The 25,554-nt window shown below is 46.8% G+C and overlaps 1 protein-coding gene across 7 annotated transcripts in view; it reads right to left on the bottom strand.

Annotated features, from left to right (window-relative positions):
- Positions 1–25,554, bottom strand: part of PHC2 (polyhomeotic homolog 2) — a 123,434-nt gene that overhangs the window by 21,587 nt on the left and 76,293 nt on the right. For 6 of the 7 annotated variants that reach the window (XM_025448138.3, XM_035713794.2, XM_025448139.3 and 3 more), the window contains 3 exons: positions 24,479–24,791; positions 10,921–11,348; positions 10,502–10,667 (listed from right to left, as the gene is read on the bottom strand). In XM_025448138.3, the coding sequence (XP_025303923.1) occupies positions 10,502–10,667; positions 10,921–11,348; positions 24,479–24,791 (907 nt within the window). Of the gene's footprint in view, positions 1–6,060; positions 6,235–10,501; positions 10,668–10,920; positions 11,349–24,478; positions 24,792–25,554 lie in introns of those variants that run through there. The other variant, XM_025448144.3, reaches the window with a different exon arrangement.

The raw sequence follows: 25,554 nt of genomic DNA, 5'->3' as shown, positions 1-25,554 counted from the left end.
GATCATACTGCCAAAATATCTTGCAAGGTTACGGTGAGTGTTAGTTAGAATTACTGTATGTACAATTCCTGGCACTGATCCCATTTAGAAGCTGTGCGACGTGGCAGTTAAGACTTTGGGATCACAGAGCCCTTAGGCTTAAATCCTAGTATGTTCCTGGACAAGTTACTGGAGGCCTTAATTTCCTTATCTGTAAAATGGGTACTTAGACCTGCCTCACATGGCTACAGTAAGGATTATATAAGATAATGCAGGAACAACACAGTGGAACAGGCTGTAGGAGGGCTAACATTACTGAAACGTGAGGTATTAATCTCTTAATCTCTTAATCTTGCTCTCACAGAGCCTGGCTTCTTATAGCTCCAGGGCAGAGCTATTCTTCCATTGGCCCAAACTCAGGTACCATTCATGTTCCTTAGACACCCTGGTCTACACAGGGTATCCTGTTCTGGTTCTCTTGAGGTCAGGCTTCAAGGAGAAACGTTACTTCCACTTTGACAATGGCAGCAACATAACAGAAATGCACCTGCCTCCAGGGCGAACCAAATGTCTCAATTCACCTTCAACACTCATTAATCCCAAGGACAAGGCAACCACCACACTCGCTTTCCATACGGTTGGTTCTTTCATAAAGAGTCTCAGGGTATCCCACAGACACGGAGCCTCAGATGCCAGACAGGATAACTATGGAGCAACTGAAGAGCCACTTTAGCGCTGGAATAGTAAATTTATGGAAATTGTAACGCTAGGAGGTAGTTTAGTGAAAAGTTAAAGGGCTGAAGATAAAATCATGGAAGATGGATTTCCAACAGTTAAAAAAAAGACAGGAAACAGCTAAAATGTTTAGTAAATTCCTTAATTATTTTCAGGTTGATAATAAGGAAAGGCCACTAAGTTGCCTGATACCCTGCCTTTATTTATTTAGCAACTGTAGGAGCACTAATACTCTTAGGTAAATGGAAGAGAGAGGAGGGCAGGGGAGGGGGGACAGAGACCATGGGGAAAAAGCTAAGACTCAGCTGTCTTGCCCATATAATGGGATAGATGATACTTATCTTGCAAACCAACCCTCCTGACCGGTTCTGCTCCTGGCAGACATTTTTTCTTCCTTCCTAAAACCATTGTCCAAGTCTGTAATCATCCTCCTTTGCTACCAATCAGCTGACAGACACAGACTAATACTGACTCTGGAAGCCTGAAAACGCAGACTTCACTGATTTTGTAAAAACGGTATCTGATCGGCATCAATTTTGTTTCAATTCAAAGTGTCATTTGCTTTGATTGTTTAAACATGTCTAAATATAGATTGGATTAATATAGATTATGATTCATTTGAATTGTATGCATTTAGGCCACATATGGATGGTTTCAAATAAGCGAAAGATATCAGTAACTAGGGATAATCATACACTATTTGAGACATAATAGCCACGCAACTAAAGCCTTAACAATAACCTCCAATGGTCAAGAGCTCTCATTATCTTGCCAACAGTCTCAAGCCTGGTCCTCCTAATCTGCTGGAGAAGGGCTAGTTGTGACATGGCATCTGACAGTCATCTCATAAGAGAAGCAGTAATAAATTTCACTGCTGAGAAGAAAATCATCCAGGAAACAGATATTTGCTTTAGAGGCAGCCCTAGTAGCAAACTGGGATTTTCTTCAACATCTGGATTTATCTCAGAACTGGCAATGTCTGTTTAATAACAATCCTTTCGTTGTGACATCGAAAGAACATGCTCTTCTTTTGGACTTATCTAAACTAAAAAAATCATTTGGAAATTGAAAGAAAAGGAAAGCACATCCTTTTTCACTAACTATAAATAATCTGGAAGGGGAAGGGAAAAAAAAAAAAAACCCTATTAAGTTTACCCTGCTGGGGGATCCCTGGGTGGCGCAGCGGTTTGGCGCCTGCCTTTGGCCCAGGGCGTGATCCTGGGGACCTGGGATCGAATCCCACGTCGGGCTCCCGGTGCATGGAGCCTGCTTTTCCCTCTGCCTGTGTCTCTGCCTCTCTCTCTCTCTCTCCCTGTGACTATCATAAATAAATAAAAATTAAAAAAAAAAAAAAAGTTTACCCTGCTGGCTGTGATGATCTTACAATGAATGTATACAACAATAATTAAATTATGTGCTAGGTTTCTTACTACACTTTCTTTCTCCAAAAACTAAATCCCTAAAATAAATAAATAAATAAATAAATAAATAAATATTAAAAAAAAACAAAAAACAAAAAAACTAAATCCCTGATTGTATAACTCTTGGTTAACTATGTAACAAGAAACTCCATTTCTTGACTATGTCAATCATACTCTATTTTTGTTATTGATGGGAAAAAGTCCAGAATCTATACGATTTTTTGCCTTGGATAAACAAATGGTTATTTTTTTTAATTCCCCAAGTGTCAAAAAGTTGAACCTGGTGTGGCTTGCCTCTGAGTTTCTCAAATCAGTGGTCTGCTATAGCTGGTAATTCAAACTGAAATTTTGAAGTAAGTTAATGCTCAAAATGAAACCTACATCTATTTGAGATGTGAATAAGTAACCTTAAACAGGCACATTTCTTAATTTTTTAAGAGAAAACATACTCAGAATCTTTAAGTGGTGACTCACATTATAGTTTAAGCCACGCCATAAAAACTTTTAAAATACAAATCTACATGTGTTCGTACATCTATCTTGAGGGATAGGCCAGCTTTGCTTTCCACCAAACAAGGTGCCAAGTCACTACAGAGAGAGTCATTTCTGTTACTGGCACAAAGGCCTCATGGGGGCAGATTGCATAAGGCAGCCAGTCCTCACCCTGCTTTTCCACGGGGGTGGAAAACACAATAGCATCTCTCTACAGCCACTTTGGTGAGATTCCTACTGACCACAGAAAGTCATCATCCTCATCTTCCAGTTGCAAAATGGCACAAAACAAAGGGAATAAAAGAAAATATCACTTATGAAGGCTCCTTATTCTCATTTCCCTACTCTCCTCTCTAGTAAATGTATCTTTTCACAAGAGAATCTTTTTTGAGGACCTGACCAAATCTGTCTGGAGATTACAGGACACTGGATAGCTGGGAGAACTTTACCATAAACTTGGAATGATACAAAGAAAGAGGGAAAAAAACCCTTGGGAGATATCGTACTAACGTGGAGCAGTATTATCAGAACTGGAACCATCACCCCATTCCCTAGTTCTTAAAATTTAAATTCTATTTTGGCTTACTGATTCATGCGAGCTGAAACTGAAGGACTCTGATAGGAAGTGGGTGAACTTTATTTGGCAAATGGTTACCAAATGCCTAACATGAGGCCCACAGCCCAAAGGAGGACAGAGATTTAGAGAAGAGTCTAAGACTCTATGTGATCCTCTTTATACATTTACAACAAGGGAAAAAAAAGACAAAAAGACATGGACTCACAGGTGGAGGTTCTTAATTCTCAGTCATCATTTCTTTTTCTCTTAAACAAGAAAACTCTCCCTAGGGACAGCCTAAGAGTGAGAAAGAACAGTTCAATTTTATAAGATCATCTATCCATGTATTCCTTTTCTCTTAGTTTATTCTCTTCCCCTCGGAAAGATCAGAACTAAAGGATCCAAAGTATCTGAGACAGGAAATGAGTAAGGCAGGAAAAAGGATGTGGTCTGAAAAAGAGTGGATTCTGGGGCTGAGCCAGAGCAAGTAGCAGACACAGGGTCAAAGATGGGGGAGGGGGCCTTGGGGGCAGGAGAAGTCTCAGGATCAATCAGCTGAGACTAAAAAGTCAGTGACAGAGGAGATATATCTGGAGAAGCGTAACACCACCTTCCTAAAAGCTTATCCTCCACTGAAATGCAGAGAGACCATGGCTGACGAATCCTCCAGCTAAGAGAATCATTATCCATTATCCAGACAGAAAGAAGAGCTGGAGTTTCCTCCTTCCTCAGAGGAAAGTGGAAGTCATATACATTGAGTATGCCTGACAAAGATAATTTGGAAATCAAGCCACACCTGGAAGAGAAGTGGAAAAAGCTGGGAGGTGAGTACATGATGGAATCCCAATATGCCTTAAGCATCTATGTGCCACAAATGAGTAAAACAACAGCCTTAAAAAAAAAAAAAAAAAAAAAAAAAAAAAAGGAGTGACAGCAGGAGAGACTGCTCAAGCAAACACAGTTGGATAACTGAGAAACCAATTCAAGAACAGAAGTGCACAAGAAACTACCTACTTTCTCAAGATTAAGGCTGGAGAGAAAAGGCACCTATTCTTCCCAGTGTGTATAGACAAGCCTGGAAACAGATCTTGGGTGGGCAGGGCGCACATGATGAAGAGTGCCTGGAAAGGGCAGGTGCCAAAAGAGCACCATTACCCATCTGCTGGACCCTCTGTGAAACAAGCCAGCCCCTGTGAGTGAGCCAAACCAGAAACTTTGGTTCCTATCTTGCAGGGACTGGAATTCAGGTATAGAAGCGGTGGGAAACACAGTTTATCAGCTGATCCAAAAGTGTGGGTGCTTCCAAACACAGATCCTATGGGGGAAAATCACTTTTATATTCCCCAGTGTGCCTAGCGCAGTGATTTGTATGAAGCAGGGGCCTAATAAAAGTGTGTTAATCTGAATAAAACCCAAACTACTTAGCTGTGCAGGTATCTTAAGATTCCAAACAGAATCTCCTGCCCTATAACCAATGTGATAAGTTACTTTCTTCCTATTTTACAGGTGAAGTGATACGAAGCCCTACATCCTGGTGACCTAAACCTAAACCCCAATGAACAGACACTGCCACAGGTCTGCTGCCAGGGGGAGGGGGGGTGAGGGGGAGGGAGGAGAAACATAAGAGCAAGAATGCATTTCCTTGCTTCATTAGCCTGTAATTTTCAGACTCACCCAGAAATCCTGGCAGTTCCAACATTTGGGTGGACTCAGGAGAAGAAAAATCCCAGGTGAATGATAATTGGATTACCCAGTTATGCCCCAGAGCCAAATGGCTGGAAAAGGCTAGGATGGCAGGGCCAGATAGAGTTAAAGGGACATTATTTTCTAAACCAAAAATCAAGACACTTAGGCTGATAAGACAATGGATGGAATATTTTAAATTGGGGCTGTCCTAGAAAAATCGGGGACATATGGTGGATTTAGGTCGGTTGCTTATTTCACAACAAGGGATCTCTGGGCCCAATATGCTAATGGAGGGGATTAAAGCCCTAGGATGGGAGACGTCTACGGAGAAAGCTGTCACTGATTTGTAAAGCAGGAGAAAGAATAAAAGAGTGTGCCTGTAGACCGCACTGGAAGGGGGACATTCTATGGAGGAGGGAGGAAAGCAAAGTTGGTCCGAACTCAAAGTATGTCAGTGAAATCTGTTTAGGCATCGGAGGCGGGTGCGGGGAAGGGACGGAGAGGGCTGGGGAGGGGGGGGATCACTGGCACAGACCGGTGGTATCCAATGGATACAGGAGTCACGGGCCAGTTCAGGCTGTGGCTTCACCATCCGTTCGCAACCTGACCTTGGGCAGATTATTTCCCTGTCTGTGGGCTTCAACTGAAATAGAGAATCTCACAAATCCCGATTTTTACGTAAAGAATCCACAGTTCAGTATACCTTCGTTCGGCGTGCGAAAACAGAGCAAATGCTCTTCTGAAAATGGAAGACAGGACAGACACGGAACAGCTCGTCCTTTCCATCCAATTAAGAACCTCGTGAGACTCAACTAGCTCCAAAACACAACTCCGCAGCGGGGCCGCAGGCCTCCACGCCGGGTCGTGCCCTGCCCGACGCGGCGCCGTCCCGGGAGGATGGGGGTGCGGGGCCGGGAGGAGGGCGCGGGCACACGCGGAAGCGTCCGGCACGCCGGGGCTGACACGGCGGCTTCCGGGGAGCGCGGGGCAGGCAGGGTCCCCGGCGAGCGGGGAGGCGGAGGGCACCTCCCAGGCGCCGAGGGGGCGAGCGTGGCGGGCTGGCACGGCCTGGCAGCCGAGCAGGCCCGGGCCGGGAGTGGCACCGGAGGGCGGTGCCCGGCTCCCCGAGCGCCGAGCGCCGGCCGCGGGACCCCTCCGGCGAGAACCCCTCCCCCGCCAACGGGCACTGACCTGTCCAGGGCCCGGCTGGACCTGGCCGGGCGGGGCCTACGCAGCCCCTCGGCCGGGCGCCGCCTCGCGCGGGGTCCCGGGCCCGGGCGGGCCGTCTCCTCTCCGCCGGGAGCCTCCGAGCCGGGGCCCGGGGCTGCCGCGGCGCGTCCGACCGCACCGGCCTGGCCGGCGTCAACAAAGGGCTGCGGGGGCGCGAGGCCGGGGCGGGGGCGCGGGCGGCGGCCGGATTGCGCGCGCGCGGCGGGGGCTCGAGGGCTGCAGCCGCCGCGGAGACAATGCAGCGCGTCCCGGCAGGGCTCCCGCGGCCGCCTCCGCCGGGGGCGGGGCGCGGCGCGGGGCGGGGCCTGGCGGCGCGGGGCGGGGCGGGGCCTGGCGGCGCGGGGCGGGGCGGGGCCTGGCGGCGCGGGGCGGGGCGGGGCGGCGCGGGGCGGGGCCCCCGGGGGGCGGGGCGCGGCGCGGAAGCCGGGCCGCGCGCTTCCTTTGTGCGGCCGCGCCGGCCCCGCCCCGCGCTCTCCGGAAGGCGCCCCGGCCCCGCGGCGGTTCAGGGACTGGGGCTTTGGGCGCAGGGAGGCGGGCGCCGCGCGGCCCGGCACGAGTCCCCGGCGGCGTGGCGGACTGTTGACTCCCTCCCGCCCCCCGATTCGGAGGCAACAGTGATAACGACCAGCAGTAATCGAGGGCTTAGCGTGCGCCGAGCCCTCCGTGCACGCATCCCCGCTTAGTCTTCACAATGACCCTCCAAGTAGTCATTATTCTCCCCACTGGGAACCGAGGGTCAGAGAAGTTAAGTAATGACCCAAGTGACCCAGTTACACCATAAACGGAGATAACGCCTACTCTTTAGGCTTACTGTGAAGGTTAACTGAGGACATTCACACAAATTGCCTGCGGTGCTTGGCACACAGTTGGAGCCCAATAAATGTTTCTTCTCTTCCTAAACCACCCTGGTTTAAACGGAATGGTCGTGTCCATTCACCAGCTACGCTGGGAGCCGTGGGGGATGCAAGAGGTGGGCCAGGTGACCCCCCAGCCTCGCCGCCCCACCCCCAGCTTTATCAGGAATAGATGACGCGGACTTCTCCCTCCATGCCTGACGCCCTCTTTTCCTATTTTCTTGCCTTTTTTAGCATTCGTATTCTCCCTCCCTCACCCCGCCCCCTGCCCCCGCTTTTTCCCTTCCTTTGTTTCTGCGTCTTATATTTATTTTATATGCACTGATTGTTCACTCCCTCTTCCCCCTATTCCTCTTCCTTTCCCTCTACTGTTTTTCGAATTTTCAATGTCTTCTTTCAAAAATATTCCCATTTCCTCCTCCTTTCTGATTTGCATTTCTTATACTTACACAGGATAGAATACTCCACTTCTATTTCCTAAGCAGGCCCGCAGTTTCCTGCCTCCTTACCTTTACTTCCTCCTAGATTGCCCTTTCCCCAACTCTGCAGGTCTAGGTCCTACTTATCCTTCAAGTTCTGGACAACCTTTTCTGTAAGGAGCCAGACAGCAAATACTTTAGACTTGGCTGGATATACTTTCCCTGTGGCAACTATTCAGCCCTGCTGTTGTAGTCGGACAGCAATCACAGACAAAATACTGTGTTCCAATAAAACTCTTATTTATAGACACTGAAATTTAGATTTCATATAATTTTCACATATCATGAAGTATTCTTCTTTTGAGTCTTAAAAAACTTTTCAAATGTAAAACCCATTATAAAACAGTTTACAAAAACTGGTGATGTGATAGATTTGGCCCACGCTCTAGAACAGTGCCACTTCCTCCCGGCAATCTATCCTGATAATCTCTACTTGGTAGTAACTCTTCCCTCTTAACTTTTAAAGCACTTACCTATAATCCTTCCAGTGCATTTATCACATTTTGGTTTTTAATGTATGTTTTCTTCCTGTGCATTTCTCATCTTTCCCAGCAGACCTTAAGCTCGTTGAAGGTGAAGCACAGACCTTATTTCTCTATGTATTACCTCCCAGCCCACAGTGCTTTGCATGGAGCAGGCATTCAAACATACAGAATGGATCAATACTTAAGTCTTGGGTGGTTCACAGTTGTTTCCACTGTGCAAAGCTTACTTCTCTCATGAGATAGTACCTCAAGAACAGGATGCTTGTTGTAATTATAGATTTCAGAGAGATTTTTGAGAGCTCCATAGAGAAGACAGAGAAAAACAGGTAATGTCAGTTCATTTAGGAGTTGCTGGATAACAAGTACTTGAACAAAGAATGTATATTATCACCAACCTGCAAACAGATCATGTGTCTTCAGTCGGGTCCTATTCAACATTTCTATCAGCCCATTGGTTAAAGACAAAGAGAACATGCTATATGATTTACAGATGGCAAAGTCAAGCAGAGGAGTTAATATAAAGAATCACAAAATCCAGGTTTAAAACATTCCCCCCCCATCACTGATTCCGTGTCTCTGTTTTCCTATCTTTCAAATGGGGATGATAAAAGTCCTTTCCTACCTCACAGGGTTACTGTCAGGACTAAATGAGGAAATACACATAAAGCCTGGCAGAGAAGGCTCAGTAAATATTAGCTATTAACCATTTTCTTGCTGGACAGGAACTACAGGCTGACCTCACAAGGTAACATTTAATAGATATAATTATATTTTGGCTCAAAATATAAATTGTACAAGTTTGAGACTGTAGAGACCTGGAATGATAGCAGTCCATGTAAAACGAAACCTCAAAAACAAAATAAAAAATAAACCCCAAAGCCAACCCTCTGGGATTCAGGTGACACAGGGCTCTGTGAGCCGGCAGTGTCATTCCCCTGGGAAGGAGGAGCTACCATGGGGCTATGAGTATGTTGCACTGATGTAGGAAGGTGAGGGAGTTCTGCTCGGGAGCCAGAGTCAGGGCACTGTCTTTTCATAGCAGTGTGACCTGGACTCTCTATAGGCTTTTATTCCCTCCTCTGAATCATGAGGACAATAGTATTTATCTTTCAGGGTTCTCATGAATGAGTAAAGGAAAACTTAGAACAGTACTTGATACCTAGTAGGTATACAAACAAATCTCAGTTCCTCCCTACCATACCAAACAGATCTAGGAAACAGTCCTGTCCCTTGAAGGGCTTATACAGATAAGCCCTTCAAGGGACTTGAAGTGGACTTGGGTGCCAACCGATGGTGGCTAGTGGCTTTTTATATTTGGAATTACTGTGCTTAATTTGGGGGCTCATACTTTGGGAGAATTAATGCAAAGGTAGACTGTGGTTAAATAAGAACAACCAGATGGTGAGAATGGAAGGATCTTGACATGGGATGGGGGGAAAAAAAGGTCTCAAATATGCAGCCTGGAGATTTTCCCTCTTAATGGGAAGGACAAGAAAGGGACATGGTAACTGTCTACAAACACTGCAGGAGATGGAGATGGACCCTGTTATAATTCACAAAACATTCACAGCCAGTGGTGGAAGTTCCAGGAGAGCTGGTTTTGGCTTACTTTGAAGAGCAACTTTCTGATAATTAGAGCAACTCCACAATGGAATGGGCTGCTTTTCAAACTGGTGAACCCCTTACTATTGCAAGTGCCAAGAGAATGGATGGCCTCCTTCCACTCTTTTACTTTTCTTTTCCTTGATCCCATCCTCTATTCTTTACAGAAAACCAAGAGCCCTTTCCCCTACTTTGTTCCCAAGTGCTTGTCTTCTCATTTCTCTTTCTTGAGTTTCCAACCTCTTTGTCTGTCGGTTCTCCCAACCCCGACTCCCAGCATACCCTTAGTCCACTGACTAGAACTGCCTCCCAGACTTGCAGGTGGCCCATTGCTCAGAATGTCACAGATCTGGGCCAAGATTGCATACCAGCAGAGAGGGGACCCAGAGGTTGTGCTGTGACTCTCCCATCAGGGTAGAGGATCCAGCAGAGTGTCCTGAAACCTAGTCATGGAGAAGGCCATTTGTCACTGGGCACTCACAGACACACGGGGATCCCAGAACTGAGCAGTTCTTTCAAAGATGCTTTCCATGAGCTGAACATATTCTGAACTCCCTTTGCCCTTCCCCTAGGCACTTGCCTTATCTTTGATTTATGGCAGCCATTTGTCATATTTTCAATTTCAAGAACTCCCTCTCAAAGCAAAGGAAGCAGAGAATTGAAACAACCGCATACCTGCCTGAACTCTGAACCTGACATATGAATATGCAGATGTATCTGACAGCAATGCCATTTAGGCCTCAGAGTCTGGATCTAGAACTTTCCTTATCCTTCTTTATCCTTTTCTATCTTCTAGGTCCCCTTTCTTTATCTTTGGTTTATCTTCCCGTTTCCCCCCTCTGTTTCTACGCACACCAGCTTCCTTGTTGCCTTATGGGCTTGCAGTGGTTTACCCACCCAGGCCAGATGTCCAAGTGAAATGTGGGATGGCAAGGAAAGCCAACTCTCCCCCCTCCCTCGAGGGCCCCACTACACTTCATACCGTGAGCTGGGGACTGCTGGATGTTAGGGCTCTTGGGGACAGGCAGGCCTCCAGGCACGGCAGTGATGATGGCCTGTTGATGTGGTGATGGGCCAGACCGAGTCTCAGGCACACTCTTCTCTCCAGGTACTGCTTCTTTCCAGTCATCCATGTTGCACTCCTGGGGCTGTGAAGGGAGAGGACAGAGATCATCTTATAAATTGCCTCAACATCCTTGAATACTTGCCCTGTTTCCGAAGAGTCTGGGTAGCAGGCAAGGACATTAAGATTCAGCCAGCCCTAAATTAGGGAGAGGCCTCTTGGCTCTCTTGGATCACCCAGAGAGGACTTAGACCAAAACACATCCGCATGGGGGCTGTGGCATTGCCCGAGCTGTGTCTTCTCATTTGTTCCCCGGACCTTGGCACTGGCTTACTCACCACTGGTGAAGCAGGCTGCAGTTGTAAGATGACAGCTGAAGCGTGTTGGAACCTGCGTTGAGGGGTGTGGGCCAGGCCCTCAGGGTATCCATTGTGGGGCCCAGCGTCTGGCGTGGGAGGGTGACACTGCTGAGTGCTGCCAGCCTTGTTCAGATTGGCCGTGGGGCACTGGAGAGGCAGGGCGGGTGTAACCGGGCCTAGTGGCATGGCGTGGGCTTCGGGGCTGGGCTGCAGGGTCAGGCTGGGAGGGACCGAGGCGAGCTGGGGGTGGGACTGGGCTTGCAGCGCTGGCCGGGACTGCTGTGGCAGCGGTGGCGGTGGTGGCGGTGGTGCTGGCTGCTGTGGCTGCTGCTGGAGTACGAACTGGGGCTGCAGGTGCTTTGAGGGTGGCTGCGAGAGGAGCTGGTGCGGTTGCAGCTGAGCATAGGCTGCAGGGGGACAGATCAGGTCAGGGGGCACAGGTTGACCTCATCTTCTGCTGTGGCCCCAACTCTGCCCCTCCCACCTACATATCACAATGGCTTCCCAGAATCAAGGTCTCGGCTTTGATCTCTTTCAGCTTTTGCCTAGACCCTGGCCTGGCCAGGCCACTGCCACAGCCCCCAACTGTCTGTTTCCTTGCCTTCCTCCTGTGCTAAAGCTTGGCTGCCCCTCAAAGCCCACTGCAAAACTCACCTCCTCTAGGAAGCCCTCTTGGACCGTGCCAGCTGTTCAGAGAATCCCTGGATTCTACGGTGTGCCATATTGTCTGGCCCCTCCATGCCCTTCACTCACTCTTCTCTGAGCCTGCAATCAATGTGGCCTCCCATTGCCCAACCCAACCCTGGCTCTGCTCAGGCTGGGCTTCCTCCGCCAAGAGTCAATTGCACACGGGACCTGGGACTGTTACATACAGAAGGGCCTCAGGCTAGCTGCTAAACCTCTCTAGGCCTTGGCTTCCTTGTCTGAAAGTTGGAAATAAAAATCATTCCCACCCAGAAAGTTGTTGTAGGGATGAAATGAGAAAAAATTGTGTGAATAAAATGAGAAAAAAAGTGATATGGTGTGCATAGCACGGTAACTGTCAAACAGTCATGCTCGATTATTTCTAGCTATAATTAAAGTGATGATTGGTTTAGGTTCTCAAAGTATGCTGGACTTACATTTACCATAAGAACATGTATCACAGTGTATTATAATCGTTTCTTAACTTTCTTCCCTTGGAGATCGTGAACCCCTTGTGTCAGAAATTATCCCGGGTCTCTTTATCCAGAACCTGGCCTAATGCCTGACATTGGATGGGTGCTAAAGAAATAAACTTCTTGTCCTGAACTGGAATCCATTTGTTGCCATGTGCTGCTAGCCTTTTCTTCTCCTGGCATTTTAACCAGGCCAACTCTTTGAGGTAGGGATTCGCATACTTTTTTAGTAATCCATTTAGTGTCTAGCTCATGCCTTGTATACAGTACAGATTTAGATTCAGCTTAGAGATTGATTGTCCTTCCTCCTAACCCTGCCTAGTGGCATCCAGGCCAGCTTAGCATGAGGGTAGCTCCCCCGAATCTGTCTTGCCTGAATGGGGCCCTCCACCAAGACTCCCACAGCTGGGGAGCTACTGCAGACAGGCTATGCCTTGCCAACGCAGAGGGCCACAGCTGGAAGCTCACAAACAGATTTTTACAACCAAAGCCTCCAAACTAATAGGGATAAAGGCAAATTTTGGACCCTGAGCTAACATTTTAAGAGTCCTGTGATCCCAACAGGTGCAAAGCAATCAGATTTCAAACTAAGCTGGGGCTTTTTTCTTAAATTTTGTCTATTTACACATACGTTTCCAACTATCTCATCACAGCCCAGCATAGAATTCCAAGCAGAAGGCCAATCAGAATGGAATGGAATGGAATGGAATGGAATGGAATGGAATGGAATGGAATGGAATGGAAAGGAAAGGAAAGGAAAGGAAAGGAAAGGAAAGGAAAGGAAAGGAAAGGAAAGGAAAAACAACATGGTCTCTGGTAACTGGCAGAGAGCAGAAAAGGGTTGAGAAATGCACCAGGTTTGAGGTGATGGGGGACCATCCAAATGGAAATTGTCAGTAGGAATTTGGTGATTATAAATTGCCCCTGCCTCCCACTTAAGCCTTTTCTCCCAATTCCACATTGAATAGCTCATAACTTAATCAGGCAAAGATTGTCAATCAGGCAAACTAAACAATCAGGACTCTTTGAGAGGACTGTCGATAAGGCACCCGGGAGATCCCACAGATGCCACACAGTGCCCCGTTAGGCTTGAGCAGTTACGAAGACCATAAAGACCATAGAAAGATGGGTACCATCACTGAAAACCCAAGCAAATCTTTCTGTCTCTCAGTATAAAGTCATGAAGTCCTGCCCCGGAACAGTTGCTCTAGGGGTTGCCCATCAGAGGTAAGAACGGGTGCAGGCACGAGGCAGGGAGCTAGCGTCAATGGCACATCCCACCACTCCCTGGCTGTGTGCCCAGAGGTGGGTCCTATTCCTTCTCAGGGATTCAGAGTTTTATCTAAAACAGGAAGTTTGGGTGAGGTGAACACATGAGTCTCTCCCAGCTCTAGTCTGATGGGGGTGGCTATCATAGGAAAGTGGTTTAAAACTCAGTGGTTTAAAACTAAGGTGGTGTAGATGGGACGGACGCCTGCATGGCTCAGCGGTTGAGCGGTTGAGCGTCTGCCTTCGGCTTAAGGCGTGATCCCAGGATCCGGGATCGAGTCCCACATCGGGCTCCCTGAAAGGAGCCTGCTTCTCCCTCTGCCTGTGTCTCTGCCTCTTCTGTGTGTCTCTCCTGAATAAATAAATAAATCTGGAAAAAAAAAAAAGATGGTGTAGAGGCGGGCGCCTGGGTGGTTCAGTTGGTTAAGCGTCTGCCTTTGGCTCAGGTCATGGCCCAGGGTCCTGGGATCAAGGCATGCATTGGGCTTCCTGCTCAGTGAGGAGTCTGCCTCTCCCTCTCCTTCTGTCCCTTCCCCCCGACTTGTGCTCTCTCTCTCTCTTAAATAAATAGATAAAATCTTTAAAGAAAAATAAAATACAAAGTGGTGAAAAGAAGGTCAGAGAGGAAAAGAGTTCTAAGTCTCCAGTGCATAGAGTACAGTTAAGGACAAAACACATTTGCTTGCCAAATTGGGAAAGCAACTGCTAGCCTGCTGGCCGGCTACCCCAGGGCCTCCCCATCTATCCCACTCTCCCCTCTGCTGCTCCTGGAAAACTGAAGGCATCGTTTTGGAACAGATGATGCTAGTGTATGCCATGGCTGGAAACAAAGCTCATGAAGCCTTAGATAAGTTCATAAATCAAAGGCTCAAGGTATTTTGGGGAAGTGTACATCTGTAAACTTTTGAGGTTAATAAAAAGCAAAGACCACGATTTAACTCCGGCATTATCCTGGGTCAAAAGTCCTTTTATTTAAAATACTGTGATAACTTTGTAGTTGGTCTTTCTGATTCCAGTTTCTTCTCTCTATAATCCATTTTATAGATTGCAAATTAATCTTTCTTTTGCAAGTTAATCTTCCTAGCGCATAGATCTGACTCCCGATTAAAAGCTAACAGGAAAAAAAAAAAAAAAGAAAAGCTAACAGGGATCCTCCTTTGTCTGTTGACTAAAGCTCCAGGCATTCGAGATCTCTTTACAACCTTTTAATTTCTATTATTTTTTTGATCCGAGCAATCTACTACTCATTGTCCCCTGTACAGTTTATGCTTTGTCTCATCCCACCTAGAGTGTCACACAAATCAAATCTTCATCATCCTTTTTCTGCCCTTACAGCTAAGGAAATTCTTCCCTTTGAGGTACATCAAGGTCTGTCTGCTTTGCATCGCCCTCAGAGATGCAGCATGTCTAGTGGGCAACTTACAGTTCTAGAGTCAAAGTGCTTGGATTTGAATCTTAGCTCTGCCTCTTACCAGCACTGTAATGCTGGGCAAGTTACTTGACCTCTCTGTTTCTCTGTGTCATCATCATTAAAAGGGGTAATGATGATACCTATTTCAAATGACTTGTCTCTTTTAGTAGGCAGAATTGATGGGATTCACTTATTTCATCCAAAGAACCTTGAATTTAGTGGATGCTTAATCAGTATTGGGGAATGAATGAATGACAACGTGGTGGAACTCCAGCTATTGTCCCACAAAACCTTTCCTTTTCAGAGCCAGAACATGGATGAGAGGGATATAAACCCATGATCTTTTTGGTTTAATCAGCATTCTGGTTTATGGAAGACCTTCCTCCTACTCAACCCCTGCTCACTACCTTCCTGCACTAACTTTCAACCCACCCCAGCTGCTCCACTCGCTGTGCATAAAATGTCATATCCCATCGTGCCTGTTTGGCTTTGATTTTGGTGCTTCCATTTTCTGGAATGCCCTCCTCTTGCTTCAGTGATCTGAGGCTTAAGCTTCTTTGGCTCAGGCTCAGCTCCTGTTGTCTCCCTCTTTGCCTTAACTCTTAATTATGGGTTTTCCCGCAGAATTCCTGGAAGTTTTTATCGTTTGATTGATTTGTGATTTAACATGTACTATCTTGTATACGTATTTCACTGGTTCTTAAACATTGATTCTTATCCCCACCCCCCAAACACGCACACATTTGAACATAATATCCTTTGAACTGGGATGCATATGGCAACTGCTATCTGGTCAACTGGCAGTGCTTTTCTTCCTTAAAGTTTAATAAAATAATGGTGTATCTCACAATCAGTGGCCTCCTACATTAAGTCAAACGGGAATACTTTTATTCTTGTGTGTATTTCCTATCTCTCTAGCTGTCCTGTTTCAGTCAAAGGTATGTTCTATGTTTCTTTTTATTTTTTTTAATTTAAAAGATATGATTTAATTTAGCTGGAAGTTTTTTTTATTTATTTTTATTTTTTTTATTTATTTATTCATGAGAGACACACAGAGAGAGGCAGAGACACAGGCAGAGGGAGAAGCAGGCTCCATGCAGGGAGCCCGACGTGGGACTCGACCCCGGGTCTCCAGGGTCACGCTCTGGGCCGAAGGCAATGCTAAACTGCTGAGCCACCCGGGCTGCCCTAGCTGGAAGGTTTTTATGTCTCCTTTTACCTTCTACGTTGTCCAACATGATACTCTACGTGTTTGCAGATGCTTAGTAAACGTCTGCTGTTGATCACAGTAAGATCAATGAATGCATCTCCCTCTACCATGCCCTCCAGCTCAGTTTGGGGTGGTAAAGGGCATTTGCAGCCATGATACCAGAGCAGGCCATGCTCCTCTTTCCCACAGGTAGGATGGGGCATATCGGTTTATGAAATGTTAATACACAGAAATCTCTTTTTTCTTTTTCTTAACTTTTTCTAGTGCCCAGTAGCTTCATTTTTTCCCTGCACCTACTTTGGCTCCCCTATCCCCTCCTGCTGTAAAGTACACTGCTTCTAAGGAACAAAGGGTTGCTTCCTTGGGACCTTGACCACAACTTTGGAAGGCTCCATCAGCCCTTCCTATTATGGAGCAGGGGAGGGGCAGGCCCAGGGCCTCCACAAATTAGAGCCAAGCAAGAGAGAGACTCTAGGCAATGCTCATCTTTCCGTCTGGTGCTCTAACCTTGAACAGCCTCCTTAAAATCTCAAGAGGCCAATTCACTGCTCCCAAACCAGTTGGTTGTTGGCAACAAGAGGATTAAGGTCCCCCAGAGTAGGAGGGATTACTGGCTGGCACCCTTCACTGTATTCACTGTTAGAACTTATCAATAATTAATCTCTATTGATCTCAAGGCTTCAAGTATGCAGGAAATAGCTCACTGCCCCAGACATGCTGAGTGAGACTCTTGTCCCAAAATATACCAGAGCAGCATCTCTTTCATGGGTCCAGGCCTGCTTATACACTTATTTTTTCAAAGACTCTGCTATAACAGACTAGAGTTGCTGGAATTAGCTAGTCTCTGGGTCAGGGGAAATGCCTCTCAGAGAGGATGGCATTACTCTTTACTACCCACTGCTCTTCAGGGTTTAGAAAGTGAAGAGATACTTTTAATCATTCATTCACTAAATAAACATTAACAACCCCCAAAGATACAAGTGTAGTAATCCAAAGGGGCACCTGCATCCCAATGTTTATAGCAGCAATGTCCACAATACCTACTATGGAAAGAGCTCAGATGTCCATCAACAGATGAATGGATAAAGAGATGTGGTATATATACAATGGAATTACTACCCAGCCATAAAAAAACGAAACTTTGCCATTTGCAATGACGTGGATGGAACTAGAGGGTATTATGCTAAGTGAGATAAGTCAATCAGAGATAGACAATTATCATATGCTCTCACTCATATGTGGAATTTAAGAAACAAACAGAAGATCATAGGGGAAGAGAGGAAAAAATTAAGTAAGATGAAATCAGAAAGGGAAAGAAACCATAAGAGACTCTTGACCATAGAAAACAAACTGAGGGTTGCTGGGGGGGGAGAAGGTTGGTGGAGGGGGAACAAATAACAAACATTGGCAAGCACCTACTACAAACCAAGTACCATGTTTGCTGCTGGCTGAAACACGGTCCCTAGAATAGATTATTGTTTAGTAACAGAGACATTTACTCTTGGCATATCTTGGTAAATGTTACAAGAGGAGATAAGCACAGAATACCAAAAACACAGAAAAGGGGATTCAACTTCAGGAGAGCAGAGAAGGCTTCCCCGAGGAAGCATTTACCATGACTTGGAGTTAGGAAGATGACAAAACGAATAGCACATGGGAAGAACCGGAGACATAAAAGACTACAGTGCATTCAGAAACCTGTAGGGCATTCTCTACAGACACTCCCAGAGTGTCTATAGTAGAGGAGCCAGAAGAGAAGGCAGTTTTAGGAGGAGTCTAAATTATGCTGGTATCCATAAAAGGCTGCTCTTCTCTGAAGAGGTCTGTCTCATAGGATCAGGCCTCGGGGGTGACTGAGATTGAGGCTGACTCTACAGGGCAGAGTCCCACATAGACAGGGAAGCTCCTTTTAGAAAAACCTAAAGCAAGAGCCACATGAATTTTCCATGATGCAGTTCCTCTGTGCTGAGGGCTAAGAGTTTGAGGGGGAAGTAAAGCTAAGGGAAGTTTCCCTGTAAGAAGAAACTAGGTTATAGCAACAGGATTGCAACTGCAGAGGCACTCCACGGTGGTCTGTCTATGCCTTAACGTCTTTAAGCCTGCTCTGTAGCCATCTGGCAAAACTAGCAAATATCCTCTGTGAGCAGAATTCCTTATAAGGAATGCTTGGAGCATTAAAAAAGAAAACTGGTTTCTGCATCTCTGCTCCCACCCCACCTTGGCCGAATGATGGTAGTACTGCGTGAGTGGCTAAAGGCATGGGTTTTAGAGCCAGATCTGGGTTTGAATCTTGGTTCTGCCACCTATAGATGGTATAACTTTAGACAAATTGCTTATCCTCCCTGACCCTTGCGTTCCTGTTCTATAAATGGTGATATGTACCACCTAGTGTAGCTGTTAGCACCACATGGAATATTATGTTTAAATCACAAAAAGGTTCACTGCCTTTGCACATACCTAGTAGATGCTCATCAAATGAAGCTATTCTTAAAATACTATCAGCTATTTGCATGTTGCTTTGAACTTCTCAAAGCATTTTTATAATTTGAATCTCATTTATTCATAACAGTAAGCTTATGAGGCAAATGGGCAGTGTTCCCATCTTATAAACAAGAACTGAGAGTAGTTTCCAATTGACTTCTACAATGCAGTGTGTTAAGGGAAAATTGATTCTACTTGACAGATGAGACACAGTGCCTTGCATGTAACAAACACCCCAAAAGTGCTGATGGGCAAGTGAATAAAACAAGCCAATAAGCACAAAGTAAAATAGCAAGCCTTGGAATATTAGTTGGAGGCTCTTCAGACCTTTGCAGGTGATCTTGGAGGAAGAACAATGAAAAGGGAGTGTTTTTGTCAGAAGGCAGGGAGGTAAAAGGGATGCGATGGGTCAAGTAAGTCACAAAGTGGTAGGAGTGGGGGAGAGGAGACAGATCTGTCCCAGGAAGCCATGAGCAATTCGAGTGGTTCAGTGGGCAATTTGGGGAGGATTTTGCAGGCCCCCCACAGAGTCAGAGTCAGTCTTATCAGAAGTCATGAACACACTATTTATTGAGTCCCTCCTACAGGCTAGGCATTACAACTGATAAAGTAGGAAAGAAAGACACAGGGAAGGTTTCCCAACAAGAAAGAAATAACAGTCTCTGAGGAAGATGATTCTAGCAGCTGTGAGTGGGAATTCCTGGCCATCAGTTAAGCCTCTTATAGTCAGCAGGCCTCGAGGAAGGCAGGGAGCCAACACAGAGGAAGTATCATCGGAGCCTGGTGATGAGCTGGGTAGTGATGGAAGGTGGGACCAAGGAGGGAAAGGGAGCTGGGAGCTGTGGAGAGCCTACTCTGTGCGGGTCACCTCTGCAGGCCAGCACACTCATCTTTATAGCCTGTGGGAAGTACAATCATCTCAGTTTTATAGGTGAGGAAATTGAGGTTTACAGAGATTAAGTAACTTGATGATGGTCATAAAACTAGTAAGTAGGGAAGCTGGGGTCTGAAACCAGATCTAACTCTGAAGCCCATGCTTTTCCCATTATAACACTCTGCTTCTGTGCTAAAGGCAAATGAAATAAAAATAACCCTGAGACTGTGAGCCTAGGGTATAAGAGTTGCTAGTTCATGACCGTGGGCAGTGGCTGGGAAACTGGGAACGGAGATTCTTCCTCAGAGGAACACATCCAGATTTTTGTTTTTGTTTTGTTTATGAATTCTGTAAAATTTAAAAATGTGTGTGTGGTGGAGTGACATCCAAGGGGAATATCCTATAGACAGGAAATCTACAGGGAAGGGGAATGAAGACAGGGAGGGGCCCATATTCAGATGTCATCTGCAGACAGGTGGTAGGTGTCTGAAATGGAAGAACAGACAAGCTCCTTTAGGGGGTAAATGTTGGAGTAAAACACCAGGAGGACAGGACTGAGTCTTTGGGAGTCTCACAGCTAATGGCAGTGGGGGCAAAGGGAAAGGAGGGAGGAGCAGGTCCCACCTACACGCACAGATGGTCACATGCACACGTGGCCATTCTGGACGTAGGTGCTTCCCAGTGCCAGCTGAGATCATCCTCCTTCTGTTCTGTTCTTGAAACTTACTCATTTTTCAGGCACAACTCAGATTTCCACACCCCAATTAGAATTTAAACTCTTGTTCATCTCTGTAACTCCCATATGGTTAGCATTATGTTTGGCACATAATAGGTGCTAAATGAGTATTTATTGAGCTGAACTAAACAATTAAAGAGACAGAGAAAAACTATTTGGGGATGACAGTTAATTAGTCTTTCTGAGCCATATCTTCTTCATTTAGGGGAATGGAATTGTCAGGATTAAATGAGATACGTAGGTAAGATATGTGGGTATTTCGGACAGTGCCTGGGACATGGCTGTTCATTAACTCGTAGTTATTATTATTATTAACTGGTAGTTGGCAATGACTCATAGAGGTAATATAATAGGAGCCTAGGGTGAAGGATTTCAGGAAAGAAGGCTCAACACTTCCAAGGCCCTTTGTGTATCACAGTTGTATCCTCTTCCTCTGTTTCTGTCACACACACATACACACACGTGCACACCTATGATGTGTTAAGCAAAATATCAAACTCTTCCACTGATATCCTGTAGACTTTTTCCCCCTAATATAAAGAGGAACTTCTTAGGAATCTAAATTTGGTCCTACAGTGATAGTTGAAATGAACTTCGTGGTTGGTTGCACAATTTTAACATCAAAATTGTTGGGAATCTTGACTCTAGCGAGATAACGAGTCCATTTGTATGTTTTGTTTTTATTGGATTCTCTAAGTAAAAGTGTCTATCTCACAGCTTGGAAGCTGCTCTGGGAGAGAAATGTGGTGCCCGAGAGTCCTAGAATCAGCAAGCATCACATTGTCCGGCCTATCACAGACAGGAATCACTATTCCCTGACACAAATCCCTCTCTGCAATAAAACAAAGCTGCTATGTGGCAGGCCTTTCCAGCAGAGAGTTTTCTCTCCTCTGATGAGACCTGAGGAGGGATGAGGAAGCAGAACAAAGACCTGGCATCTGGAGCACAATTGTGTGGAAAGGGCCTAGAATTTTCAATAACCTGACAGTTTCCTTTTTTTCACAGCATCAACCTCCTGGTCAGCAACTTTCTCCTCACCTTTGGGCCTGAGTGTGCACCAAGGCCCTGAGTTTATCCCCTAGAATGAGGACTCCAAGAACCAAGCCTCTTGTGGGGAGCTGTGGGCCAGCTCCCTTAGGACTTGGTTTCCCTGGAGGCCTGGCCCATGGGACCTTGCAGCCTGCCTCTCCTGCCCTCCTTGGTTCTGTCCTCGAATTTCCAAGAAGCCCAACTTCTTAGGCTCTGCTCTCCGCCCCTTATTCCCCTCCCCCACCTGCCAACCCACCCCTTTTCAGGGCATAAGGGACCTTTTCTATTTGCAGATCCTAAAGAAGCTGGTTGCCAAGGTGACAGGAGCAGGAACAGCAGGGAGCTCGCCATGGGGGAGGGGCTTTGCCCCCAAACAGCTGTCAGTGGGAGCAGTCCCAGCTGGGACTACAGCATTTGCCTGTTCTGGGAGGACATGGCCCCCAGGGGGACACATTCTCTCCCCTACGGTCCCCCACTGCCCCACTGCAGGTCTCCACTGGTTATTCTCCCTGGGGGCAACGAGCCAGCCAGCTCGAAAATGCTTCAATAACCAACAAAAACCGCCACCCCCTTCTCTCTTTTTCTCTCAATCTCTCTCTCTCTCTCTCTCTCTCTCTCTCTCTCTCTCACACACACACACACACACACACACACACACACGCGTGCGCGCGTGCGCTCTCGCGCACAGGCACACACACACACACACACAAGCACATGCGCACATGCTCTGATCTCTGTTCATTTGCAGTGGGTTGGCTGGGCAGGAGGCCAGAAGTTACCTTTGCCTGAGGACGCAGGAGCCCAGGGCAGGGGCTCCTCCAGGCTGCCCCCACTAGGGCATAAAGATTATTTGTCTTTTTTTTGTTCCAGAGCCCTGAGAGGATCTGCAGCTTCCTGACCCTCCCCATTGCCTTGCATCTGGGAGGTTAGGGGTTGGGGAGTAGAATCACTGGGCTTGTAGAGAGGAAGGGGTAGAAGAAGTAAGGAAGAATGGGAGGTGATGGTAGGAGGTAGGAACCATGCAAAGCCCACTGATTTGTGTGATCTAGATGCAGCCCACAGCTGCCCCACAGAAAGTTCTGTGGAACCACTTGTCTCTGTATTGCATATAGCCACATACTGCTAGTTTCAGGCCATGCCAGGGGCCCCAGACATCAGCCTGTAACTCACAGGTGTTCACCTTCATAAAGTTCAAGAGAAGAGAGCCTTCCACTCGATTCTGTAAACTACAGAACTTAGAACCATCAGGCTCTTTGACTTTTGGGTCATGAACAGGAATGGCCTAGGAAAGACCCACATTACTGCAAGAATTGAGAGCGGCAAATATGGTTTAATGGCTAAGGACACAGAATCTGACTCAGTGGGGCATGGACCTGGTTCCCACTTCTGCCTCTTACGACTTATGTGACCTTGAGCGACACATGTAGCAAGTTCTTGGATAACCTCTCTGAGCTTTCGTCTTCTCCTCTGCAAAATGGATAAACACACCTACCTTATAGGGTTCTTTCCAAGGCAAAAAGGGGTGGTATGCATAAAAATGCCTAGCATATGGTCTAGTTTACAACAGCTGTTTTAATAGCGCCCTGTTTTCTCAAGACCCCAGGATTGCCTAGCACATTTAGGAAGAATTCAAGAACGGGTCTTTCTTTTGAAGAGTCCTTAGAACCTGGGGGGCTGGGTTGGATCTGGGGAGAGGCTACATTTTGGCTTGGGTGCGTATGGTTCTCAGGAAGTAGGGTTTGTAGGGTTTGTAGCTTGAATGAGAAGGGAGAAGTGCTAAGTGACTTGTAGGGAGCTGCCTTCCTCAGCCCAGCAGTGACTGTCCAAAGGCAGAGAATCACCAATCCTTTGTCCTCGAAACCTCAAGAAAGTAAATAAAGGATTGTGGCTCAGATTCTTCATTGCTCAGTCGTGACACTTGACCTGTACTTTCCTCTATCTTGAATATCTTCCCCTACTTTGTCTGTTGTTGGGTAAACTACTCCTGCTTTGAGACTCACATGCCATTTCCTCTGAGGGACAGTATCTCTGACCCCTCCTCCTGGCACTGAGTTGGGTGTGTCCACACTTACCTTGAACTTACTTCTGTAATAGAATTTATGAAATTGAATGGATTTGCTTATATACCTGGCTCCCTCCTTTTGACTGCACATTTAGGTAAGGAATTGTATTTTGACCCCGTTGGTTAATCTAGTAACCAGCATACACAAGCTCTCAAGAAAAAAAAATGTAGGTTAGACTGGATAGCAAAATGGTCTGGATGAGGACAGAAGGTGAGTGGTTGTCTCAAGGATGTGACCAGGGTGATTCTCTCTCTCTCTCTTTTAAATTTATTTATTCATGAGAGACACACAGAAAGAGGCAGAGACATAGGCAGAGGGAGAAGCAGGCTCCCTGCAGGGAGCCTGATGTGGGACTTATCCTAGGACCCTGGGATCACAGCCTGAGCTGAAGGCAGATGTTCAACCACTGAGCCACCAGGTACCCCTGATTTTCTCTTTAATGCAAAGCCATGTAGTCTATCGCTATTATATTTACTTCTATGGTCTAACAGCATGGTCTTATTCCCTAGACTGATAAGCTGGCTTCTAAGGCTTTTCTGAGAAAAGACTGCTTAGAAAAGGCAATACTGGGACATGCTAGCAGACAGGGAAAGAGATCCAGCTTCTGGGAATGCTGACTCAGCCCCATCACAGAATCTTTTTCATAAGTAATCTGATTATTATATATTTTTTAATCTGCTAAATTTTTTCCTGAAGTGATACCCTCATTGGCAAGCCTTTTGGCTCCCTTCCCCAGAGCTGGATAGCTCCTGCCATGCTCAGAGCTCACATATATGAGAGCACTGATCACACTGCACCTCATAGTACTTGTCTTCCCAGCCGGTACCCTTCCCAGAGAGCAGAGCCTAAGTCTCATTCATCTCTGTGCATCTAAAACTGGCAACATAACTGTCATATATTAGTCAACAGATGTCTGTTGAATGATGATAAAATCAACTTCCCACTTCAACTCCCTGTGTGGTTCTTGTTTGCACCTGGCTTGTCCCCATCCCTGTAACTGACCCTTCAAGTATTTCAAAGTAGTCCAACTGCCAACCACCACTCTCTCATGGCTAAGAGCTATGATTCACCACTGCGCCCATCACAAAGGACTAGTTTATTCCAAATGTTGTGGCTTCCTCCTCTAAAGCTACATGGAGGCATGATGCAGAACCAGGAGCTGATGAACTTCTCAAGATTGGAAGAGGGAAAAGAGATGCAGGGCTAGTATCTTAGTATGTCTGTGGGAAAAAGGAAAGTTTGAAAGCTTCCTCCTCCCCCTAGTCCTGAGTTTTCTGGGATACGATCCTTGTTCCTGGAGCCCTTACCTGGAGCAACGAGGGGGTGGGTGGCCACAGCAGGTACCATCCGGCTGAGCCCAGCCCGGCCTTCCATGCTCCCCGGCACACTGCTGTTACCATCTCCTTTCTTGAGTGGCTCCATCACACTGTCAGTTATGCCAGGCTTGGCACCTGCGGGGGAACCCTGAGCGGTGTTTCTGCCCTGTGATGGGGTAGGCAGAGGCTGGCTACCACTTGGCGTGGGTTTCAGGGCCAAGCTGGGCAGGACAGGCTGAGTGGGGGAAGGGCCCGAGGCTGCTGCAGTTGGTGTCTGCTGTGTTCGGAGGGTCAAGTTCTGTACCTGGAAAAGAGGGGTCTATGGGAGTCCCAAGAATGTGGGTAGGAGTAATGGCATCACACAGCTAAGACGGGGAAGGAGTCAGGGATGGACCTAGGAATGGCTTAAATAGGACAGTGGGTTGCAAAATCAGAGAGAAAGAGAGAAAACGAGTTAGGGGTTGAAAGAGGAACCAGGAGCAGTAGTTTCTAAAGGGGACAAGAAAGAGTGCTAGTGATTGGATCCGTGCAGCAGAAGAAATTGAATTCTGAGAAGGGATGACTGCCCTAGGCTGGGGTGGGCACTCTCTCCCATTACCTCCTCTCCTCCCCCAAACTATCAGGATGGGATGCATTCCATTTGGAAAGAATTCCCAGTTACAGTGGGGCATGGGGCATCTCACACTCAAAAAGGCCAGGGCAAAAGTGAAAGTTAATTGACCAGCGCAGCCACCAGGCAAAGGATCATCATGTCCTCAGAATAAGGTTTATTACACCAGGATCCGTGTGCTTACTCAACCTGGCCCCTGGTGCCCTCTGCTGGATGCGCCGAGGCTGTGCCAGACTCACTTCCAACAAATCTGATTCTCTTGCTACCAAGTGCTGTCCCGTTCTGTAGCCAGGGTGAGGAGGGAGTGTGAGGGGCTGTTTTGCTCCCCGCTGCCCATAGCACCTTTACAGCCACAGCAGTATCTGTGTGCCAGCAGAAGGTGGGGACCCAGGACTTATCTTTGCTCCCTCTTCTGTGGCATTTTTCCTGAACTAGAGGGGCTAGCGTGCGTAACCAG

This window comes from Canis lupus, chromosome 2, assembly GCF_003254725.2.
Source record: "Canis lupus dingo isolate Sandy chromosome 2, ASM325472v2, whole genome shotgun sequence".
Lineage (NCBI taxonomy): Eukaryota > Metazoa > Chordata > Mammalia > Carnivora > Canidae > Canis > Canis lupus.
This window is presented reverse-complemented; position numbering and strand designations above follow the sequence as displayed.